Consider the following 21565-nt stretch of genomic DNA (forward strand, 5'->3'; position numbering starts at 1 on the left):
CAATTCTTGGAATGTCATTATTTGGGATTAACGTCTTAGTCATCTTTCAATTATGTACCTGTATTTATCTCTCTCCATATTTATAAGATCGATTTTAGAGGGGTCACTGATGTGACTATTCCACATTTTGTTTATAATTAATGCATATTTAAAAGTTGACTTATATTCCTCTCATTTGAAATTTAATCTTCATGTTTATATTACTTTGTGGGGTACCTCTCTCTTCTCTTACAAACATAAAACATTGTAACATTTTCACTTTGCTTTACACTTTACGTTCCTTCTCCTTCACACATTCCAACCTACAAAGTTTAAGTACCATACATGAGCTGGCTTACTATCATCATTTTATGTGGTCCTTTGTTTTTTTCTTTGCAAGTTTAAGTTGTCCTCTTTCCAAAAGACATGGAGTTGACAGCGAGTATTTTTTATTTTTTAGTTTTACCCTATCACACCAATGCAACACTAAAACTAAAAACTCTTATTCATCTTTTTACTATAAAAAAAATCTCACTATAAATTTTTTACGAATCTATTAATAAATTATTATTGCACTGATTATGATCATATGTGTACAGATATATTCAACTAAGTCAATTCAAAGATGATGATACAATTAATTATTATGTAGTACGTAATTTTTTCTAACATATTTTTAATATTATTGGGATGAACTCTGAAATAGATAGTCACTCCCAAGTTTATCAAAAGAAGCTCACGAGAACTCTTTTTCTTTAACACATCATCTCAATAGAAACTCATGCTCTATTGTCTTTCAACAATTGTAAATTTTTATTTTTATTTGTCTCTCTAATAAGAAAATTAAGATGGTATCTATTAAGAAAAAATTTGGAAAATATATTTAAGATATAAGATCATCATATACACATTAGTCAAGGAAATAGACTAAAGAAGAGCTGAGGATCTATATAGTTAACTTTAATTAGTGAAATAAAAATTTAATTATCATTATCATATATTATTATTATTTTTTATTGTTTTGTATAATTATACTTTTTTATAGTTTTTGAGAAATTTGATCAATGAGTTTGCACTTCATATTCAAAGATTGTTTCAAGGATACTTTCTCTTTTTCAAATAAAACTCTAAATTATCACTTGCTCCTCTACAAGACCAAACCAAGCACAAGCATAAAATAGGGCAATCCAATACATGGAATTTCTATCAATGCGGGATTCCGAAAAGGGATTACAAGAGATTATTTGGACGACTCAAACATGTGACCATCAAGTCAAGTTACATTACAATAATTTTACTTTTGCACCAAGGTTTTTCTTCAAAATACAAACATCCAAAAAGAAAAAAAAGAAACACACCAACTGTTTCCATATACCTTTGAATCATTTTCACAGCACCATAAACAAAACAAAACAAAAAAACTCCATATGGTGAAATTGCTAGATAGACTTCATAGTTTGGCTCAGATACTTGTGAAGTGAAGTTTGTAAGGTTGGCCACTCGTGATGCTGTAACTTGGTTTCACAAGATGAAAGCAAGGCTCCCTTGGGACTGTCAGGGGTCTTGTTGATCTACACAAGAGAGAAAGTGTAAAATACCGGAAATAGGCGAATATGATTAAGGGAATTTTTCGGAATTTTTGGAAATTTTTCGGGAATTTTTCGGAGCTCGTACGGATAAGTTCACGGGGATAAAAACGGGGCCCGGAAAAGCCTGTTTAGACTATCCTATTTAAATGAGGAAAAGTTTTATTTTTCTTTTCATTTTCTTTTTCTTTTTCCTTATTTTTATTCCTCCGTTTCTTTTCCTCTTCCGCGAGCCCGAGCCCTTCTCCCCGACGCCGCCGATTTTCCTCCTCTCTGCCCTAACCGCCGGCCGGCGGATTCCTCCTCTCCGAGAGCACAAAAACGCCGGCCACTTCTTCTTCCTTTCCTCCTCTCCTCTGCCGGAGCCCTAGCACCGGCCACCAGTGCCCTAGCCGTGCGTACCCGACGCTGCCGCCGGCCGAGTTCTTCTCTTCTCCTCTCCTCTGCCGCCACCACAGAGCCGACGCCGACCATAGAGCCGACGCCGACCACAGAGGCCGAAGCTTTCCTCAGCCCTAGCAGTTGAGCCTTTGCCGATCTCCTTTGTGTCGGCCTCCTCCACTGTGTTGTGCCCTAGTGCTCTTTGCCATTGATCAAGTCCACGGTGAGGTTTTGCTTGGTTGGAAATTTAGTAGGTGCAAGGATTTTTATTTTTGATCCGGTTTGCTTGTGGTGTGCTTTGGTCCAGCGATTCACCTGGTTGCCAGTAGCAACGGTCTTGGCAGAGGATCATCAGAAGAGGGGCTGTGAGGAAGAGGTAAGGTGTAGTAATTATGTTCATGAGTACTTGGATTTAGGTTTTTGGATTTCTATCTAATGGTTTGTTTAGAGGTAAGGTGTATAAATTTGTTCTGGTATCAGGTTCGTATTTGGGAGAGTTTAAGTTGATTTAGGTTTAGACCTAAATTAAATTTTATAGTGGAACGAATTAGGGTTCTGGTAAATAAGGAATTTTCTTTAGCTATGTGATATATATGTAGCTAAATTAAATGTGGTTATTACAGGACTGGACGCGAGACGGTATCTCGACGTTGGATTGGACATTTCTTATTTGGAGGCGGGTACTTTTGACTTATGTCATTTGATATGCTTAGTAATTAAATTAACATGCTGCATTAATTGTGTTTCTTATCTGTTTTCGGTTAATCACTACCCAAATCTTACATGCTTGATTGATTGATTGGTTTTGCATCTCAGGTATATTTTACCTGTTTATATATGCTTATAGGGGTAGTGATATGCCATGCTTGACCATGTTCAGGACCTAGGTTTTATACCTTCTGTGTACCTTTGATTCGATATGATTCGTTGACCTAGGGTGCACTTTTCTATATATATGGATTAGGTCAGGATGTTTATATGGTTATTGCCATGCATCATTTGCATGATTGCATGCTGTGCGATAGTCCGCTCCATTATTGTTGAGCACATCGCCAGTTACATGGATCTGCACACACCACCACTCATGGGTTAGTGGTCGATTCAGGCAGAGTGTGTTGCAGCAGGGACTCTGTTAGGCACCGTTGGTCCGCTCATGGGTAGTGTGACACAACGTGTTATCCGGCAGGGATTCCTCCCCGTCATCGTGTACCGGGAGTTGAGAGCATTGCGCTCCCCCATCTATGATTTGGGGTAGGAGGATAGGTGTACTCCGACAGCATCCCGTCCACTCGGTCACTCATCAGGAGTAGTGACGACAGAGTGCACGGTTGTCACAGCCCTACCCACTCGGCCTCACTATGTGTGTGAGATGATCGACTGGCGTCAGGGGTGACCAGGACGCATCATTGGCATCATATGCATGATGCATTTATTGTTTGTGTTTGTGGTTGCTGCATTTATATGCTGCATATTGTTTGGATACCTATGTTTGACATGCATACAGGATTTCCTTATCCCTCGGACTGTTTGACCTTATACTCAGGACCTGGTTAGTACAGCATTCTCCTGTTTACTTCAGATGTATTTTTATCTTTCTTATCAGGAGACTGTACGCATAATTAGTGCTAGGTGTTGTTTCTTTACTTTGCATATCAACTGTACCTGCTGAGTGTTGGACTCACCCCGCCTCCATTGTTGTTATTTTCAGGTTGATGCTGTCAGGAGGGAGTTCCAGTCGCTAGTCCCCACTGCACGTAGTGCTACTCCGCTGCTGGTTTTTGAGTTGTTTCATTTTAGCTTTTCGCTATCAGATTTTATTTTTGTTTTGTTTTGGACTTACATATGGATATTGTATGGAATCTTTCCGTTGGATGAACTTTTCGTATGATTTGGATTTACTCTACTACATGCCTGCCTGAACGGCAGAAGAGGTAAGAAAAAAAAATCGGATTTGGGCTTTACGAGTGTAGTTGAGTAGGGTTGATTTCGAGTCAGAGTATTATTACTGCGTGGTTGTATCAGCCAGAGGCTGAATATATATATATAAACTGCGTGGTGATTGATTTTCATTACTGTTATTATTCCAGCCGCCTGTGGCTGAGTATTTAGTGCTTGTAGGGGAGATGCTGCCGAAATTTTCTCGGACAGGGACTCTTCTGGGGGCGTGACAATTTAGTGGTATCAGAGCCAGGTTTTACGATCTTTTGTTTCGTATTTTGGATTTTCGGGATTTAGCTGATACCAATTTATTATTTGGTATCAGAGCGGGTTATGATACCTGCTTTTGGTGTTCTGGAGATTTATCGGATACCTGTTGTGGGTATTCAGGATATTTGGGTTAGCCAGGTTTGCGAGTCAAACTGGGCATTATCGGATTTTCGATATGGTTATGTTTCGGATTTCCGTTTCGGATTTATTTGGATTTCCGGCGATATGTACGTTCGGAATTTTGAGGTCAAATTGGGGACTGGACAGCGACGGAACATCTCCAGACGGCAAATAGGTATGTTGTTATTTTATGGTTGTTATATTGGTATTGATATCTGTAATTTAATTTAACAGATATGAGACGATCTACTCGTATTGCTGCGAGACGTGGTGCTGGACGACCACGTGCGAGGACCACGGGATCTCTGGATATGCCAGAGATGCCCATTGTTAGTGAGCCTGTCAGTCAGGGACAGACTCAGGATGCAGCGGGAGCATCGGGCTCTCAAATCCCGATAGCTCCTGTAGAGATACCTACTTTGGCCACACCGACGGTATCCACGCCTACCCTGTTTATCGTACCATCAGGGGTACCATTGGTGTACCCGACATCTGCTCCAGCGCAGCCTACGGCGTATTCAGTGCCACCACCACTTGGATCTACTGTGTATCCTATACCAGTGACACCAGGTGCCCCTGCCTCTGATGGCCTACACCATATCCCAGACCTTATTCCACCGCACTCCGATTGCCACCACTTTTGTTCCCAGGCGGTACCGACGTATGCTTGGTATATACAAGACCGGAGTTCCTCCTCCGGTTTATTCCAGCAGTACCACCGTAGTATCGCCCAAGAGCCGCCTCGCAACACACATCGATATTGTGCACGAGCTAGGATTCCAAGACCTTGGCGAGTCGATGAAGACTCGTTTCACTCTTTTCCGCGGAGATCTCGATCCGAGTATGGCTGTGTCATGGATAGAGACTATGGAGCAGACTTTCTTCTATATGGCCTGCTCCGAGTGGGAGAAAGCAGTGCTTGCCATTTACTGGATGAAGCTAATGCCCGTGGGTTACTCGCTCAATTATTGGTGAGCTTAACGCCATGGACGAGTTCAGAGGCTTTTGAGCCGTTTTTCCATCGTCTATCGATGTCTCACGAGGATTTTATGAGTCCGAGGCGAATAATCGCTCGATGACCGAGTATAATACAGAATTTCCTCGGTTGGCTCGTTTTGTCGAGTTAGTCATGGGAGTAACTCGATCGATGCTGATTGGATGGTTATCTGCATGTACGGCTTGCCGGATTAGGGATTACGTCATACTCGATGCATTGAATCGAGCTTTGATGATAGAGTTAGCTCGGCAAAGATATCCTGACGGAAAAAAGCATCTGGCGACTTGTGTCCAGCAGACAGCGACAGGGCGGCCTCGGGCGATCCTGCACGGTCGGTCGGTACTGGGCGCACGAGGCCTCGTAAATCGGCGGTCTTCTTGACGCGTTCCGGTTTTCTCAGAACCACCTTCCTGATACTCATTGTTTGAGATGTGGATCCGAGATCACCTCACCCCTTGCTCTGGGATCGGTTTGCTTTTATTGCAATCGCCGGGCACCAGAGCCGAGATTGTCACCAAGGCTCAGATACGGCCCGAGGGTCAGTCGAGGGGCAGTCTAGTCGATCGGGCATATCGAGGAGGCGAAGCCCAATCTTCACAGCGTCGGCGAGGCAGCCCCTCCGCAGCAGATTTGGCATGCTTGGACAGAGTACTCGGTGAGCACCCCAGTTTTGCTTCAGACCTTATTATCCGACTCAAGCGTGATCAAACTCGGTCCCACCAACAGATCCACCATCCTCTCGGTCTTATCGCACATAGTCCAGGCCATGGCGAGCTTACCTTGGCCGGCAAGATGTTACCACCTCCTCCTCCGCCAGAGACCGGTCATGTTCATGCGATTACCGAGAGGATGCTCAGCGGGCCGATTTCCGCGATACGATTTCCATTTATGCATTTCTGCTAATATTTTGATTGATACTGGTAGTTCGCACTCTTTTATATCCCGTACTTTTATGCGGGAGATTGGTAGATTACCTACCGTTAGGTTGCGGCGATTGACTGTCTCCCTACCGTCCGGTGATACTTTAGAAGTCACCCAGAGATCGAGGTTGCCCGTTAGACTTTGGCAACATGATACTTACGGTAGATCTTCTAGTATTGGAGATGGTCGAGTTTGATATCATTCTTGGCATGGATTGGCTGTCAATATATCATGCTACCGTTGATTGCCAGACGAGGGTGGTCACCTTCCGGCCTCCGAACCAACCCTCGTGGAGTTTCACCGGCATCAGAGACGGCGACATCTCGATTATTTCGGCGATTCAGGCGCAGAAGCTGCTGTCTCACGGCTGTTATGGTTTTCGTTATCGTTGATCGATCGAGGAGCGTAGTAGTTCGCAGCTCTCGATGTTCTGTTGTCCCGAATACCGGATGTATTTCCGAGGAGCTGCCAGGTTTGCCTCCTAAAAGGCCAGTGGAGTTCGCTATTGAGCTGATTCCAGGAACCGCGCCGACATCGAAAGCTCCGTATCGTATGGCACCAAAAGAGTTGAACGAGCTGAAGGTTCAACTCCAGGAGCTTTTAGACAGAGGATTTATTCGCCCTAGTGTTTCACCATGGGGTTCTCCAGTTCTATTTGTCAAGAAGAAAGACGGCACCATGAGGTTATGTATTGACTACAGGCAGCTGAATTCAGTGACTGTCAGAAATAAATATCCATTACCACGGATTGAGGATTTGTTTGATCAGCTCAGAGGTACTTCAGTGTATTCTAAGATTGATCTGCGATCCGGATATCATCAGCTGAGAGTTAGAGATTCTGATATCCAGAAGACAGCTTTCCGTACCAGATACGGTCATTATGAGTTTTTGGTAATGCCATTTGGGCTTACCAATGCTCCAGCGGTGTTTATGGACTTGATGAACCGCATCTTTCTGGAGTATCTGGATCAGTTTGTTATCGTTTTCATTGATGACATATTGGTCTACTCGCATTCCGAGGAGGAGCATGCACAGCATCTTCGTATAGTCTTGGAGATTCTTAGACGACAGCAGCTGTACGCGAAGTTCAGCAAGTGTGCGTTCTGGTTATCCTCAGTTGGTTTTCTTGGACACGTGGTTTCTAGCAGAGGTATTTCAGTTGATCCTCAGAAGATCGAGGCTGTCACCGGTTGGGAGCAACCGAAGTCAGTGCAGGAGATCCGTAGTTTTCTGGGATTGGCCGGATATTACCGACGTTTTGTCGAGGGCTTCTCGCGTATTGCTATGCCGCTGACACGCCTTACCAGGAAAGGCGTGAAGTTCATATGGTCAGAGGATTGCGAGACCAGCTTCCAGGAGCTGAAGCAGAGATTAGTGTCGGCTCCAATTTTGGTTTTACCTTCTGGAGATGATGGATTTGTACTTTACACCGACGCATCTCTTCAGGGTTTGGGCGCTGTTCTGATGCAGCACGGCAGAGTAGTCTCTTATGCTTCTCGTCAGCTGATTCATGACACGGAGTTAGCTGCCATCATCTTTGCTTTGAAGCTTTGGCGTCATCATTTATATGGTATCACATTTGAGATTCTCACCGATCATAAGAGTCTCAAATACATTTTCACTCAGAAGCTTAATCTCCGACGGAGGAGATGGATGGAGTTCCGAAGGACTACGATTGTACCATTAGCTACCACCGGGAAAGCTAATGTGGTTGCAGATGCTTCAGCAGGAAGTCCAGAGGACTTTGGCTTGCCACCGACTTGATCGACTTGATTCGAGTTTCTCGAGTTAGATCTTGAGGAGGACCACGAGCAGGTATTCGTTACCATGGTTGCTCGATCCGTCGATCGGGACGAGGATCCGAGAGGCACAGCCGTTGATCGGCATTTGCGCTTATTAGCGATCGGATAGCTCGTGCAGCATCGAGTTTACACGAGACGAGGAGGGTATCATATACTTCCGAGGCAGATTATGCGTACCTCAGTCTCATCCGGTCTTACAGGAGCTACTTCAGGAGGCACACCGTTCTCGATTTGCGATCCATCCAGGCGGGACCCGTATGTATCGAGACTTGAGACGTTCCTATTGGTGGAACGGTATGAAGAAAGACATCGCGGATTTCGTAGCTAGATGTCTTGTTTGTCAGCAGGTGAAGGCTGAACACCAGAGACCTGCAGGGTTACTTCAGCGGATTCCTATTCCTGAGTGGAAGTGGGATCACATTACTATGGACTTTGTGGTAGGGTTGCCGAGGACACGACGAGGCCATGACGCGATTTGGGTAATCGTTGATCGATTAACCAAATCAGCGCACTTCTTAGCGATTCGGAGGACTGATTCCCTGGATCGATTGGCAGATCTGTATTGCCGAGAGATTATCAGACTACATGGTGTTCCATTGAGTATCATTTCGGATAGAGATCCACGGTTCACGTCTCGTTTCTGGCAGAGTCTGCAGCAGGCCTTGGGCACACAGCTCCGTTTCAGTACAGCTTTCCATCCACAGACAGATGGACAGTCAGAGCGGACCATTCAGACTTTAGAGGACCTGTTGAGGTCATGTGTTATGGATTTCGGAGGCAGTTGGGAGGACCATCTACCGTTGGTAGAGTTTGCCTACAACAACAGCTTCCATTCGGCTATTCAGATGGCACCGTTTGAGGCGTTGTATGGTAGACCTTGTCGGACACCCGTCCTTTGGGATGAGGTTGGAGAGGCTCAGTTGTTGGGACCTCATAGAGTTCAGCAGGATGCAGAGTTGGTCCGTACTATCAGACGGAGGATGTCAGAGGCGCAGGATCGTCAGAAGAGTTATGCTGATCGGAGACGCAGACCACTAGAGTTCTCTGTTGGCGACCATGTATTTCTGCGAGTTTCACCCACGAAAGGGGTGAAGAGATTTGGCCTCAGAGGTAAGCTAGCTCCGCGGTATATTGGTCCTTTCGAGATACTGGAGAGGATCGGAGCAGTAGCTTACCGACTGGCACTACCACCGTCCCTGTCAGGCGTGCACGATGTATTTCATGTATCCATGCTGAGGAGATATGTACTCGACCCGACGCATGTACTGGCTGATATTCCAGTTCCAGTTCAGCCTGACATTACCTATGAGGAGGTTCCGGTACGGATTCTCGACCGGAAGGAGCGTCAGTTGCGGAACAAGACTATCCGGCTGGTTAAAGTCGGATGGCAGCATCATTCAGACGAGGAGGCTACTTGGGAGCTCGAGGACACTATCCGAGCTCGATATCCCCATCTTTTCACTTGAGGTATGTGATTTAGTTACCGTTCAGCATTTATACTTGTTGTCTGTTGTTAGTATTTGCTGATGGTAGATAACGAAATTTGGGGACCAAATTTTTATAAGTGGGAGAGAATGTAAAATACCGGAAATAGGCGAATATGATTAAGGGAATTTTTCGGAATTTTTGGAAATTTTTCGGGAATTTTTCGGAGCTCGTACGGATAAGTTCACGGGGATAAAAACGGGGCCCGGAAAAGCCTGTTTAGACTATCCTATTTAAATGAGGAAAAGTTTTATTTTTCTTTTCCTTTTCTTTTTCTTTTTCCTTATTTTTATTCCTCCGTTTCTTTTCCTCTTCCGCGAGCCCGAGCCCTTCTCCCCGACGCCGCCGATTTTCCTCCTCTCTGCCCTAACCGCCGGTCGGCGGTTTCTCTCTTCCTTGCCTCCTCTCCTCTGCCGGAGCCCTAGCACCGCCGCCCGACCGCCTGCCCGAGCCAAACTCCTCTCCTCTGCTTGCCCTAGCCGTGCGTACCCGACGCTGCCGCCGGCCGAGTTCTTCTCTTCTCCTCTCCTCTGCCGCCACCACAGAGCCGACGCCGACCATAGAGCCGACGCCGACCACAGAGGCCGAAGCTTTCCTCAGCCCTAGCAGTTGAGCCTTTGCCGATCTCCTTTGTGTCGGCCTCCTCCACTGTGTTGTGCCCTAGTGCTCTTTGCCATTGATCAAGTCCACGGTGAGGTTTTGCTTGGTTGGAAATTTAGTAGGTGCAAGGATTTTTATTTTTGATCCGGTTTGCTTGTGGTGTGCTTTGGTCCAGCGATTCACCTGGTTGCCAGTAGCAACGGTCTTGGCAGAGGATCATCAGAAGAGGGGCTGTGAGGAAGAGGTAAGGTGTAGTAATTATGTTCATGAGTACTTGGATTTAGGTTTTTGGATTTCTATCTAATGGTTTGTTTAGAGGTAAGGTGTATAAATTTGTTCTGGTATCAGGTTCGTATTTGGGAGAGTTTAAGTTGATTTAGGTTTAGACCTAAATCAAATTTTATAGTGGAACGAATTAGGGTTCTGGTAAATAAGGAATTTTCTTTAGCTATGTGATATATATGTAGCTAAATTAAATGTGGTTATTACAGGACTGGACGCGAGACGGTATCTCGACGTTGGATTGGACATTTCTTATTTGGAGGCGGGTACTTTTGACTTATGTCATTTGATATGCTTAGTAATTAAATTAACATGCTGCATTAATTGTGTTTCTTATCTGTTTTCGGTTAATCACTACCCAAATCTTACATGCTTGATTGATTGATTGGTTTTGCATCTCAGGTATATTTTACCTGTTTATATATGCTTATAGGGGTAGTGATATGCCATGCTTGACCATGTTCAGGACCTAGGTTTTATACCTTCTGTGTACCTTTGATTCGATATGATTCGTTGACCTAGGGTGCACTTTTCTATATATATGGATTAGGTCGGATGTTTATATGGTTATTGCCATGCATCATTTGCATGATTGCATGCCGTGCGATAGTCCGCTCCATTATTGTTGAGCACATCGCCAGTTACATGGATCTGCACACACCACCACTCATGGGTTAGTGGTCGATTCAAGTGTGTGTTGCAGCAGGGACTCGTTAGGCACCGTTGGTCCGCTCATGGGTAGTGTGACACAACGTGTTATCCTGCAGGGATTCCTCCCCGTCTTTGAGTACCGGAGTTGAGAGCATTGCGCATCCCTGATTTGGGGTAGGAGGATAGGTGTACTCCGACAGCATCCCGTCCACTCGGTCACTCATCGAGTAGTGACGACAGAGTGCACGGTTGTCACACCCCTACCCACTCGGCCTCACTATGTGTGTGAGATGATCGACCGGCGTCGGGTGACCAGGCGCATCATTGGCATCATATGCATGATGCATTTATTGTTGTGTTTGTGGTATTTATATGCTGCATATTGTTTGATACCTATGTTTGACATGCATACAGATTTCCTTATCCCTCTGACTGCTTGACCTTATACTCGGGACTGGTTAGTACAAAGATTCTCCTGCTTACTTGGATGTATTTTATCTTTCTTATCGAGACCGCACGCATAATTAGTGCTAGGTGTTGTTTCTTTACTTTGCATATCAACTGTCACGAGTGTTGGACTCACCCGCCTCCATTGTTGTTATTTTCGTGTTGATGTCGGAGGGAGTTCGATCGCTAGTCCCCACGCACGTGTCTACTCCGGTTTTTGAGTTGTTTCATTTTAGCTTTTCGCTATCAGATTTTATTTTAGTTTTGTTTTGGACTTACATATGGATATTGTATGGAATCTTTCCGTTGGATGAACTTTTCGTATGATTTGGATTTACTCTACTACATGCCTGCCTGAACGGCAGAAGAGGTAAGAAAAAAAAATCGGATTTGGGCTTTACGAGTGTAGTTGAGTAGGGTTGATTTCGAGTCAGAGTATTATTACTGCGTGGTTGTATCAGCCAGAGGCTGAATATATATATATAAACTGCGTGGTGATTGATTTTCATTACTGTTATTATTCCAGCCGCCTGTGACTGAGTATTTAGTGCTTGTAGAAAATTTTGATTGTCCGCCGTACAGGGGAGATGCTGCCGAAATTTTCTCGGACAGGGACTCTTCTGGGGGCGTGACAGAAAGAAAAACAAAGAAAGACAAACTGAATGAACACAATTTTCATACACTTCACTGAAAAATGCTACAAGCTTAGGGTACCTTTGAGGGAAGAATGGCTTGTCGAATATCGGCATGAGTTGTGCCTTTGGGACCATCTCCCTTCTCATGCTCTTTATCTCCTCTTCTTCGATGTGCTGCGAGAATGAATTGCCTGTAGTTTAGTCACTGACTCATGTTGGGTAGAACTCCATGGATATGCACAATGCTGAACTAACCTTAAGAAGCTTTTCTTCGAACCTCCTGAGGATTTGCAGGGAGTTGATCTTGCTTGCAACCTGTAGAAAACTCAAGTTAAATCATTTCAGAGCTGTTCTTGCATGCGAGTATTTCGTTTCGGTAGCTACCAGGTGGTTGTAGCCTGCACGCTGAGCTGCTCTTTGCTCTGTGTGAAGCCTGATGTTCCTCGGCTTGGTCTGCTCTTTCACTACTGGTTTTGCAAGATTCTGTGGCCAAACAGGAAGATTTTTCAGAAACTTATGCGACAATTAATTTGGTTGGTTCAAACCGACTAACTTTGCATTAGAAGTACATTATGACTATAAAGTAGTTAGGGAAACCTGATTTTATTTTAGGAGATTAAATTTAAAATAAATCATTATTTTTTATATGAAAAAAATTTATTCATAAAAAAATTAATACATTATCTTACTATTTTATTAAAAATCTCCCCCCTTTACTAACTAACTTTGGTGAAGCCTAAAATGCATTTACGTTAATGTCATTTTTTCTATTTACACTAAAAATAATTCCAAGGTTTATTAGTAATTTCATAAGCGAAACAATCAGTGATCTAGAATTTGAGACTCAGCTACAGCGTATTATTATGAATTTTTCTCATCATTAATTTTTTCTGGTTATTTTATATAAAAAAAATATAGTTCTCTTTAGTCTCATATATTAGAATTGATAATACTATGATCAAAGAAGCTTCTATAAATATTTTAGGCCGACGTTGTTAAAAAATATACTTTTCTTAGTTTTTTTTACTAAGATAAGTATAATATTAAATTAAAATAATTTTTTGCATAGGGAATCCCATTACAGTAGTTTGTTGATGGGATCCTCTAGCGTCACTATTGCATGAGTCTGACGAATCTTACCCAAATAATTAATTCTTGATTTATAAGGGTGACATTAGAAAATCTAAACAATTCGGATTTTACCCAAATAATTTATATATTATTATATTACACACGCAACGCGTGTGCACGATTACACTAGTATTATATAATAAATCTTTCGAATGGTAATAATAATATTTTAACAAAATATAAAAATAAATAATTCAAAAAATAAAAATAGATTAAAAATATATAATCATACAAGACACCAAAAATACAATGCATTGATACTATGTTTACTCTACACAAGGGCGGATCTAGGATTTTAGTGGGGGTAACGAAAATAATTATTAAATGTATTATATAATAATGACCTCTCCAAACTTTCAAAATACATAATGTATATTTAGTTGAAATGTGAAAAATAAAAGAAAAAAAATTAAAATTCAGTCCTACAAAGATTCAAACTCAAGAGGTGTATTAAAATAAAAACAAAACTTACCATTAGACTAATTATAAATATATTTTAAATAGGGGTAAAATAATATATATACTAATAAAATAAAAAAAAAAACTATAAAAATATTTTATTAAAATTTGGGGGGGGGGGGGGGGGAGACTTCTTATCAAACTCATCTATTATGGATTCAACATCTATTGAATTAGCAAACTCTCGCTCAATTTAAACAACAAAACAATCTACAAGGGTATGGAGAAGAGGATATACTGGATTAGTTAGAAAATTTATAATGGACTTTAGATATTTGGGCTAGATAGTATACTCCTATAAGGAGAGGCCTAGTCTAGGCTAAAGTCATATGTAAACTCTCTTCATCTAACAAGATCTATAGAAGTCATCGAAAGGTAGAGATGATTGTTCGGGAATTTACGAGTTTTTGTAAGTGACATAAATTTTCTTCCCAATGATTTCTTGTCCCTTTTGATTTTACATTACTAAATATGGTTATGATTGTTGAAAAAATTATTTTGGTGATTAATAAATTAATTAGGAATAAGATCACTATTTCACGAGTAGACTATCGTAAACGAATTTCTCGAGTGAATAAAAAATTAATGTTTGATGAAGGGTTAGTTCGATATGATCGGACAGAAGTTTGACTTGCACATGAGTTAGATTCATGGATGAGATTACATGAACGCTAACTCGAATATGTAAAATCATTGAGTGGTGTGAAATTATAATTAATTCTATTGATTGATTAAAAGATTAATCATGATTGCAATATTAATTAATTAATTAATTAATTAATTAATTAATCAATATTTATAATAGATTAAGTAATAATTAATCAGATTAATAATTGAATTAATTAATAATAATTGATAAGGTTTAAGATGAAATTTTCATTAAATATGGAGAAAATTAAACAATCTTAAAATGATATTCATGGTTATTGCAACTATGGGTCTCACACCTATTGGAGAGAAATCGAAGAAATTCTTCGTAATCTTCTTCAATAGATGACAATAAAAGTCACTATATTATTTGAAGAAAATGTTACTATCAAAAGATGTCCTAATGCATCTAAAAGTGAACCTTAAGTGGCGGGAGAGTTATTTATAAGAAAGAATAGAATTTTTGTATACGAGAACCATGCCTTAAAAGGATGCATGGACGATAATAAACTATACCATGGGTATAATGTAACATTAATAATGATCAAGGTTTTGTAGGGGTCATTTGACTAAAATCATAAAGTTGATAATAGTAAGTTTAAACTATCCAAAAAGAAGACTAATGAAGTCTTCATATAGAAGATCAAGCCCGAGTTGAGTCTAACTCAATGAAACTTAAGTGGAGGTCAAAATAGATTATTTAGAAGGAGTACATCACATATGTTGCAATTGACTAAAGAATTGAGTCAAGCATCTCTCAAAAAATAAATGCAATCATGGCCAGCACTCTAATTAGACGACTATAGCTATGGCTCGATGAGATTAGAAGACCAATGGATTTATATTTCTTGAGTCGAGTGTTTCTCAAAGAGTAATACAATCCTGGTTAGACGACTACAACTTTGACTCAATGAGATTGGAATACCAATGGATGTATATTGTTGGTCCGATGTAGGCCGGCTAGAGGAGGGTGAATAACCTTACAATTTAAGGTTAGAAGTTTCTCTTGCTTTCAAAACTTAGCAAGGACAAACACATGTTAGTTAAGCAAAAATAAATGCATAAAATGAAATTAAGAAAAGACTCCGATTTTACTTGATTTATAACCATGGAGATTGCTAATCTAAGACAATGAAAGCTCATTAAGATCTCCTTTGAAGAAGGCGGAGTAGCTTCTTACAAGTATTGGAAGCACATAATGAAATTACAAACTTTGGAAGTTAATAACTAGTGTGTTGTTGTTTTCTTCGAAGACTAAGGCTCTATTTATAGCTTACTAGTCGAACTAGCTGTTTGTTGACATGGAAGCTCCCGGGCACCTGGATGTGGTAGCCTCAATATACTCCGTAATGGCTCTTCGTCAATGACTTATCAACTTCCGGGCACCTGGAGTCTACTAACGTAGACGTACTCCAGCTCTAATCTTCTTTGCAATGAGTCATTGACGTGGCTGGGACATCCCGGGCACTTGGACCTAGTAGTAATCTTCTTCTTCTAAGAAGCATGTTTTTGCTAAGGTAACCTTTAATTCGGTATTTTCTTTAATAGTGCATTCTTTGTTTTTAATTTGTACGAACTTCTAGAAAGTATTTTCATGAACTTATACAATTTTTCGGGAGGTAAGGAACGTACCTTACTTACCATGTTGTTTTTGTAGTCTGGCACTTCCCCTTCATCGGTGCTTTCTTCCAATGCATCTCTCCCTTCATCGATACTCATTTTGGACGAACTTTCATTGTCTTCCTGATGATCCACTATCAGTGCTAACCCAACATATTCTTCTAGCTCGGACTAGAATGAGGACTCATCCCATGTTTCATTTAAGTTCTTGTGTTTGGATATGCTTGTCCCTTTATCCTTTCCTTTGCTTTTTAGCTTTAGACGGTTCTCTTTGATATGCCCTTCTTCTTGGTAGTTGTAGCACCAAACCTTCCTTTTACTTTGAAATGGTTGTGCTGCCTGTCTCTTATCAAAATTGTTAGATTTAAAATTTTTTAAAAACTTTCATACTAGAAAAGCTTCTTTGTCTTCGTCGAGAGAAGCTTTAGAGTCTGGTTTGTTTCTTTTTTACTTTTAGGGTGATGTTCTTGTTGGGATATGGCCAATAAAGTATATGCTAAAACATATTTCGTAAACATGCACAGCGGAAGACTAAAACCTAAATAAATCTAATTTATTACAACACACACCACACGCATACAAGATACAATCACACTAGACAAGATCATAAAATAAAAATGAAAATGAAAATGAAAATGAAAATGAAAATGAATAACAATTATTCTAGGTATACCTTATGGATGACCTGTAACGAGAAGGACATCAATTGTAATGACGTTGTCGAACCTCGCCTCTATTTGTATCCATGCCAAGCTCCTTAAGATAACTCCTTGAGTACAAGCCTATCATTCGAAAGTTACTAGCCATCTGCGGAGGAGAGGGATTAAGAAGAAGAAGAAGCAAACAAAGAAGGAATTCCTTCCTTGTGGTGGTCATGACAACAAGAGGAAGGGATTCCTCTTATTGGTGGAGAGAGAGAGAGAGAGAGAGAGAGAGAGAGAGAGAGAGAGGAGGAGAGGAGGATTAGGTTTCTAAAAACCCAATCAACCAAAATAATAAATTGTGTGTCTAATTCTCTCTTAACCATATCAATATATAGCCCTCATTAATGAATTGAATTAGGAAGCCTAAATTCAACCCATTATTCCTTAATAAAAAAATTAGTCCATTAACCCCTTAGTTTGGTTCACAACTAAACCAAATTAGTTCGTGACTAATTCAATTTGGTTTATAAGTTAACCACTAGGGTCCAACTCTTCCATAAGAAATGTGGCCCATCTACACCTCCATTCTGATAAATATTTTCATATTTGTCTTATGTATTCTCCAATCAAATATTTATCTCTTGATCTAAGAATCCTATTCTTTAACTTATTTTAAGCCTTTTAGAGACTCGTAGTGCGTGTTGTTGGTGCAGGTTGTACTAATAATCTAATTTTGATGTATGTCAAATAGGTTAAAGTTAGATGTGCTGTTTGTCTAATCTTTTTACTAAGTATGCAGGAGTTAACTAGTCTGAAGGACTTGACACCAAGCTGAAATCTAGTTAGGTCCACTGAACTCGATAGCTGATGGGAAGTCCAGATAGGTTTGTGGGACCTGATATCTAGCAGGAAGTCCGATTGGGTCCGCGGAACCTGATAATCGGCCAAAGTCCAATTGGGTTTGAGGACCTGACAACTGGCGGAAAGACCTAGTGGGTCAAAGGCAAGTCAAGCAATTGCAAGTAGTAAGTGAAGGTAAGCAACTAGAGGAGAGATTCAGTGAGGATGCGTTTCTCGTTGAGGGAATTATAGGCGTCGATCCAACTTAGTTCCATTTGAGAAAACTAACCTGAGACCCTAACTAGATCCTAGTCTCAAGGAGACATGATCTAATTACTACTATTTTACTAAATTGGGCTAGCTTTATTTTGCAGGATATATTGATTTTTACTGCCCAGGACTAACTCTTTTTTGCATGGAAGAAGGTTAGAAAAAGAGGAGTCCGGGCGCCCGGAGCTGGTCCAGGCACCTGGACTAGCTCACTCGGGTGGGTGCTGCGGGCACCCGGGTGGTTCGAGCGGTTTGGGCGCCTAGAGTTAGTCCAAGCGCTTGGACCCGAAAACTCATCCAAAAGCTGAGGTGGAGCACATAGACTGGTTGAGCCACGTTGATTGTCATGGTCCAAGCGCCCGGAGGGGTTCCAGGCACCCAAAATGGACCTATATAAGGGCCTTCGACCAACAACTTCATATTCAAGTGCTACTCTAAAAGGACTCCGATGACACCAAAAGGCTGCTCTGAAGTTTGAGGAACGAGAGACTTCATTTTTCCTTTCTGTTTATCTGTAACTTTATTATTTTCAATTCATGTACTCAACTTTGTAATACTTTTATGAACTGATAGTGATTGTCTAACGAAAGTACTCAATGAGTGTGACCCTTAGAGTATGAGTCATCGAAGACTCCGAACCAAGTAAAACTACTTTTGTTAGTGTGCAATTTTCTTTCTTCTTCCGCTACACAATTCGCTCTCGATTTTTGAAAAATGCTATTCACCCCCTCTAGCATATTTACGGTCCTACAAATAGTATTAGAGCAGGTACCGCTCTGAATTGGTGCAACCACCAATCAGGAAAGGGGTGCCTTTTAACCTTTTTTTTTTTAACATTTCTCTTTCAATTATTGAGTTTTTTTTAATAAAATCCAAACTGGTACAATTACCTCTTTGGATAAATTTTTCTATTACAAACTACTCTGAATTGGTACAACACCAATCGAGTCTTAATATCTTTATTTTCTCCCACACTGCTAATCAAAGACCTAGTCTTGTGACTTCTTTTCTTTGTCTCTTTGCGCACAAGGCTCCTTAAATGGCCCAAAATAAGGGATGCAGCATTGTTTGTCCCCCATCTTCAACAGGAATGACTTCCTGTACTAGAAGAAGAAGATGGAGGTGTACCTGAAGACCGATATCGATCAATGGTTCACCATCTGACGAGGATACTGGGTGTCGATGGATGAAGAAACAAAAGTACTAATTGACCCACAAAGATGGACTCTAGAAGACAAGAAAAAGGCCTAGACGACTTGAATGCAAAGAACACTATCCAATGCGGGCTTACCAAGGAAGAACTGAACCGCATCGGACCATTCGAGAACTCTAAGGAGCTCTGGGATAAATTGATCGAACTGCACAAAGGCACAAGTGATGTAAAGGTAATAAAGTGTGATTTATTATTAAATAACTTATTCAATATTAAAATACAGGATGGAGAAATGGCTACTCAAGTACATGTGAGAATCAAAGACATTCTGAACGAGCTCCACCTAATCGGACACCAACTAGAGAACAAAGATGTAATCAGGTATGCCTTAAATTCTTTTCCTCGAAATGCACTATAGGCATCTATAGTAGATGCCTATAAAATTTTGAGAAATTTAAATAAATTAAAACTAGATGAGTTATTTTGTGAACTTGAACTCCATGAACAAACTAACTCAAAGCAGGTTGAGAAAGGTATTGCACTTTTTGTAGGTCCCTTAAAAGAAGCCAAACACAAGAACAGTCCAGAGCTAGAATCTGAATCTGACTCGAAAGATGAAGAAGAACAACTCGTGAACATGGTTAGAAATTGTTCACGAGAAGGAAGAACAACTTCACGAAGAAGGACCTACAAAAGGTGATCAAATCAAATGATACAAAGGCAAAGGTCACATGCTACAAGTGCAACAAAAAGGGACACTTCAAGTATGAGTGTTCAAAAATCAAAGACAACAAACCCAAAACAACCAGAAGAAAGAAGACACTCAAGGTAACGTGAGACGAATCATCCTCAGAAGAATCAGATGTCGAAGACTAGAAGCATCACAACTAACTCGCGCTGATAACATCCGACCAGGAATCAAAAAGTGAAATGAAACAAGATGATGAGTCTGAGTACGAATCAAACCATGAATCCGCACTCATTTCTGAAGGTTCAAACGAGGTATCTTCTATCTTAACCTCTAAGGTTTTTTTACAATAATTACATGCTTGAATAAAAAATTAATAAATTATGAAAAACAAACTGAAACAATTCTTGAGGAAAATCAACAACTCAAGAAATAAATTGAAAATAGAAATTAAATCAAGAAATAAAACTTGAGGAGGAAAATACAAGCTTAAAATGTGAAATTAACAAACTCAAAGAATTGCTAGAAACCTTTACCACAAGATCAAAAAATTTAGACCTAATTCTTAAAACACAAAAAGTCATATATAATAAGTCCGGGCTTGAATATAAATCCAGTTTGACAAATAAAATATTTATCTCTCTAATAAGTCAGAACAAGAAACTAACCAAAGTCTGGGTTCCAAAAGCGTGCCTAACCACACAAGTAGGACTCAATCAATTCTATATACCCCAAAATGAAATTCATTACCTAAAATTAAATCCACCTAACTCAAACCTAAAATGTAAAAACAAACCAAATTCAAATCGAAAGAATAAACTTAAATCAAATAATTACAAGGCTAATTTAAATTACCATTAAGTTTATTAACTACACTAATAATCGACATAAACCTAAAACCTAAACTTAAAAGTTCAATAATTCAGAGAGGCTCAAAATCAGCTGACACATTTAAAATAATAGTTTACCTGACAGGGTAATTAGGATTAGATTAAAAAGGGATAAAAAAATTAACTTGAAAAATAACACTTAAGGAGCTTTGGATGATAGTAGGTTAGGGAAACTATGTCTATGTATGTTTAGGAAGATATGACTTTGACCTAGTGCATTTGACTTAGTGAAACTAGCTAAAGCTATCCCTTATCAATCCTAGTTGGTTAGACTAAAATTTTGTTATTAAGTTCAATGAATAGGACTATTTAAAATTTTTTGAAGGCGTGGTTACTCTAATGATGTCCAAGTGACTCACCACAGCTTAGAAGTTTATCCAAAGAATGTTTATTTGTTAAATCCAAAGCTAAACTTGATCTAATACAAGTTAAACCAAATCCTGAAATACAACGTAACTCATCTCACAAAATCATAGGATCCCTTTTGTCTAAAAATTTAGACTGGTGAGATGAATAAGTAAAATTATGATTAATTCTAATTAATCAATCTTAAATTCAATAATCATACTAATTTTTGAAAACTAAGATCTTAAATTAAGGGGGAGGATGCCTATTCGGTTAATTTTTAAAATTCAAGAAAAAACTATTTACTTTTCTAAAAATTTCCCTTTTTCTCTTAGTGTCGCAAAAATTATTTTGGCCTTGCTCTAGATCAAATCTATAGAAAGCATGTTCCTACATATTTATGAATCGAGTATCTCACAAACATACTAAGTTTATCTTGATTGTGTATTCAAAAACATAGAATGACATGAGATGCGTAAGCCTCTTACCTGGACTTTAGATATTTATATCAGTGCATTAACATAAGTCTGGGTGAAAAATACAATAATACATTAATGAAGTTAAGTAATCCTGTTTTTGGCGAAGTCTAACAGAACATTAATACTTAACTTGACTAACCAAGTGAACACTGTTATCTTCTGGTAGTTAGTTAGTAACTTAAGGTTAGACATTTAGGGACCAATTTTAGATGAGTACTTTTAAACTAAGTTTTTTTTCATTAAATTTTTCCTTAATTAAATTTTTTTACAATTAATTTTAACATAAATTATTATTTTTTTAATT

At 40.0% G+C, this 21565-nt stretch overlaps 1 protein-coding gene across 1 annotated transcript; it reads right to left on the reverse strand.

Moving 5' to 3' along the window:
- Positions 1–1237: 1237 nt before the first annotated feature.
- Positions 1238–16051, reverse strand: LOC122055013 (protein TPX2-like). Its single transcript, XM_042616412.1, has 5 exons — positions 15974–16051; positions 12479–12607; positions 12350–12409; positions 12174–12268; positions 1238–1550 (listed from the first exon to the last, which is right to left on the reverse strand). Exons 1-5 carry the CDS (start codon positions 16049–16051, stop codon positions 1442–1444), a joined length of 471 nt encoding a protein of 156 aa, XP_042472346.1. The 3' UTR covers positions 1238–1441.
- Positions 16052–21565: the final 5514 nt, after the last annotated feature.

This window comes from Zingiber officinale, chromosome 3B (genome assembly GCF_018446385.1).
Source record: "Zingiber officinale cultivar Zhangliang chromosome 3B, Zo_v1.1, whole genome shotgun sequence".
NCBI classification, from domain to species: Eukaryota; Viridiplantae; Streptophyta; class Magnoliopsida; order Zingiberales; family Zingiberaceae; genus Zingiber; species Zingiber officinale.

Excerpts from the sequence above, each read along its gene's own strand:
- LOC122055013 (XM_042616412.1), bottom strand. The coding sequence starts at position 16,051 with ATGAGTATCGATGAAGGGAGAGATGCATTGGAAGAAAGCACCGATGAA. Across the intron at positions 12,608-15,973 it reads CAGACTACAAAAACAACATG|TTTCTGAAAAATCTTCCTGT; the intron begins GTAAGTAAGGTA and ends TTGTCGCATAAG. Across the intron at positions 12,269-12,349 it reads TCGAAGAAAAGCTTCTTAAG|CACATCGAAGAAGAGGAGAT; the intron begins GTTAGTTCAGCA and ends TCATTCTCGCAG.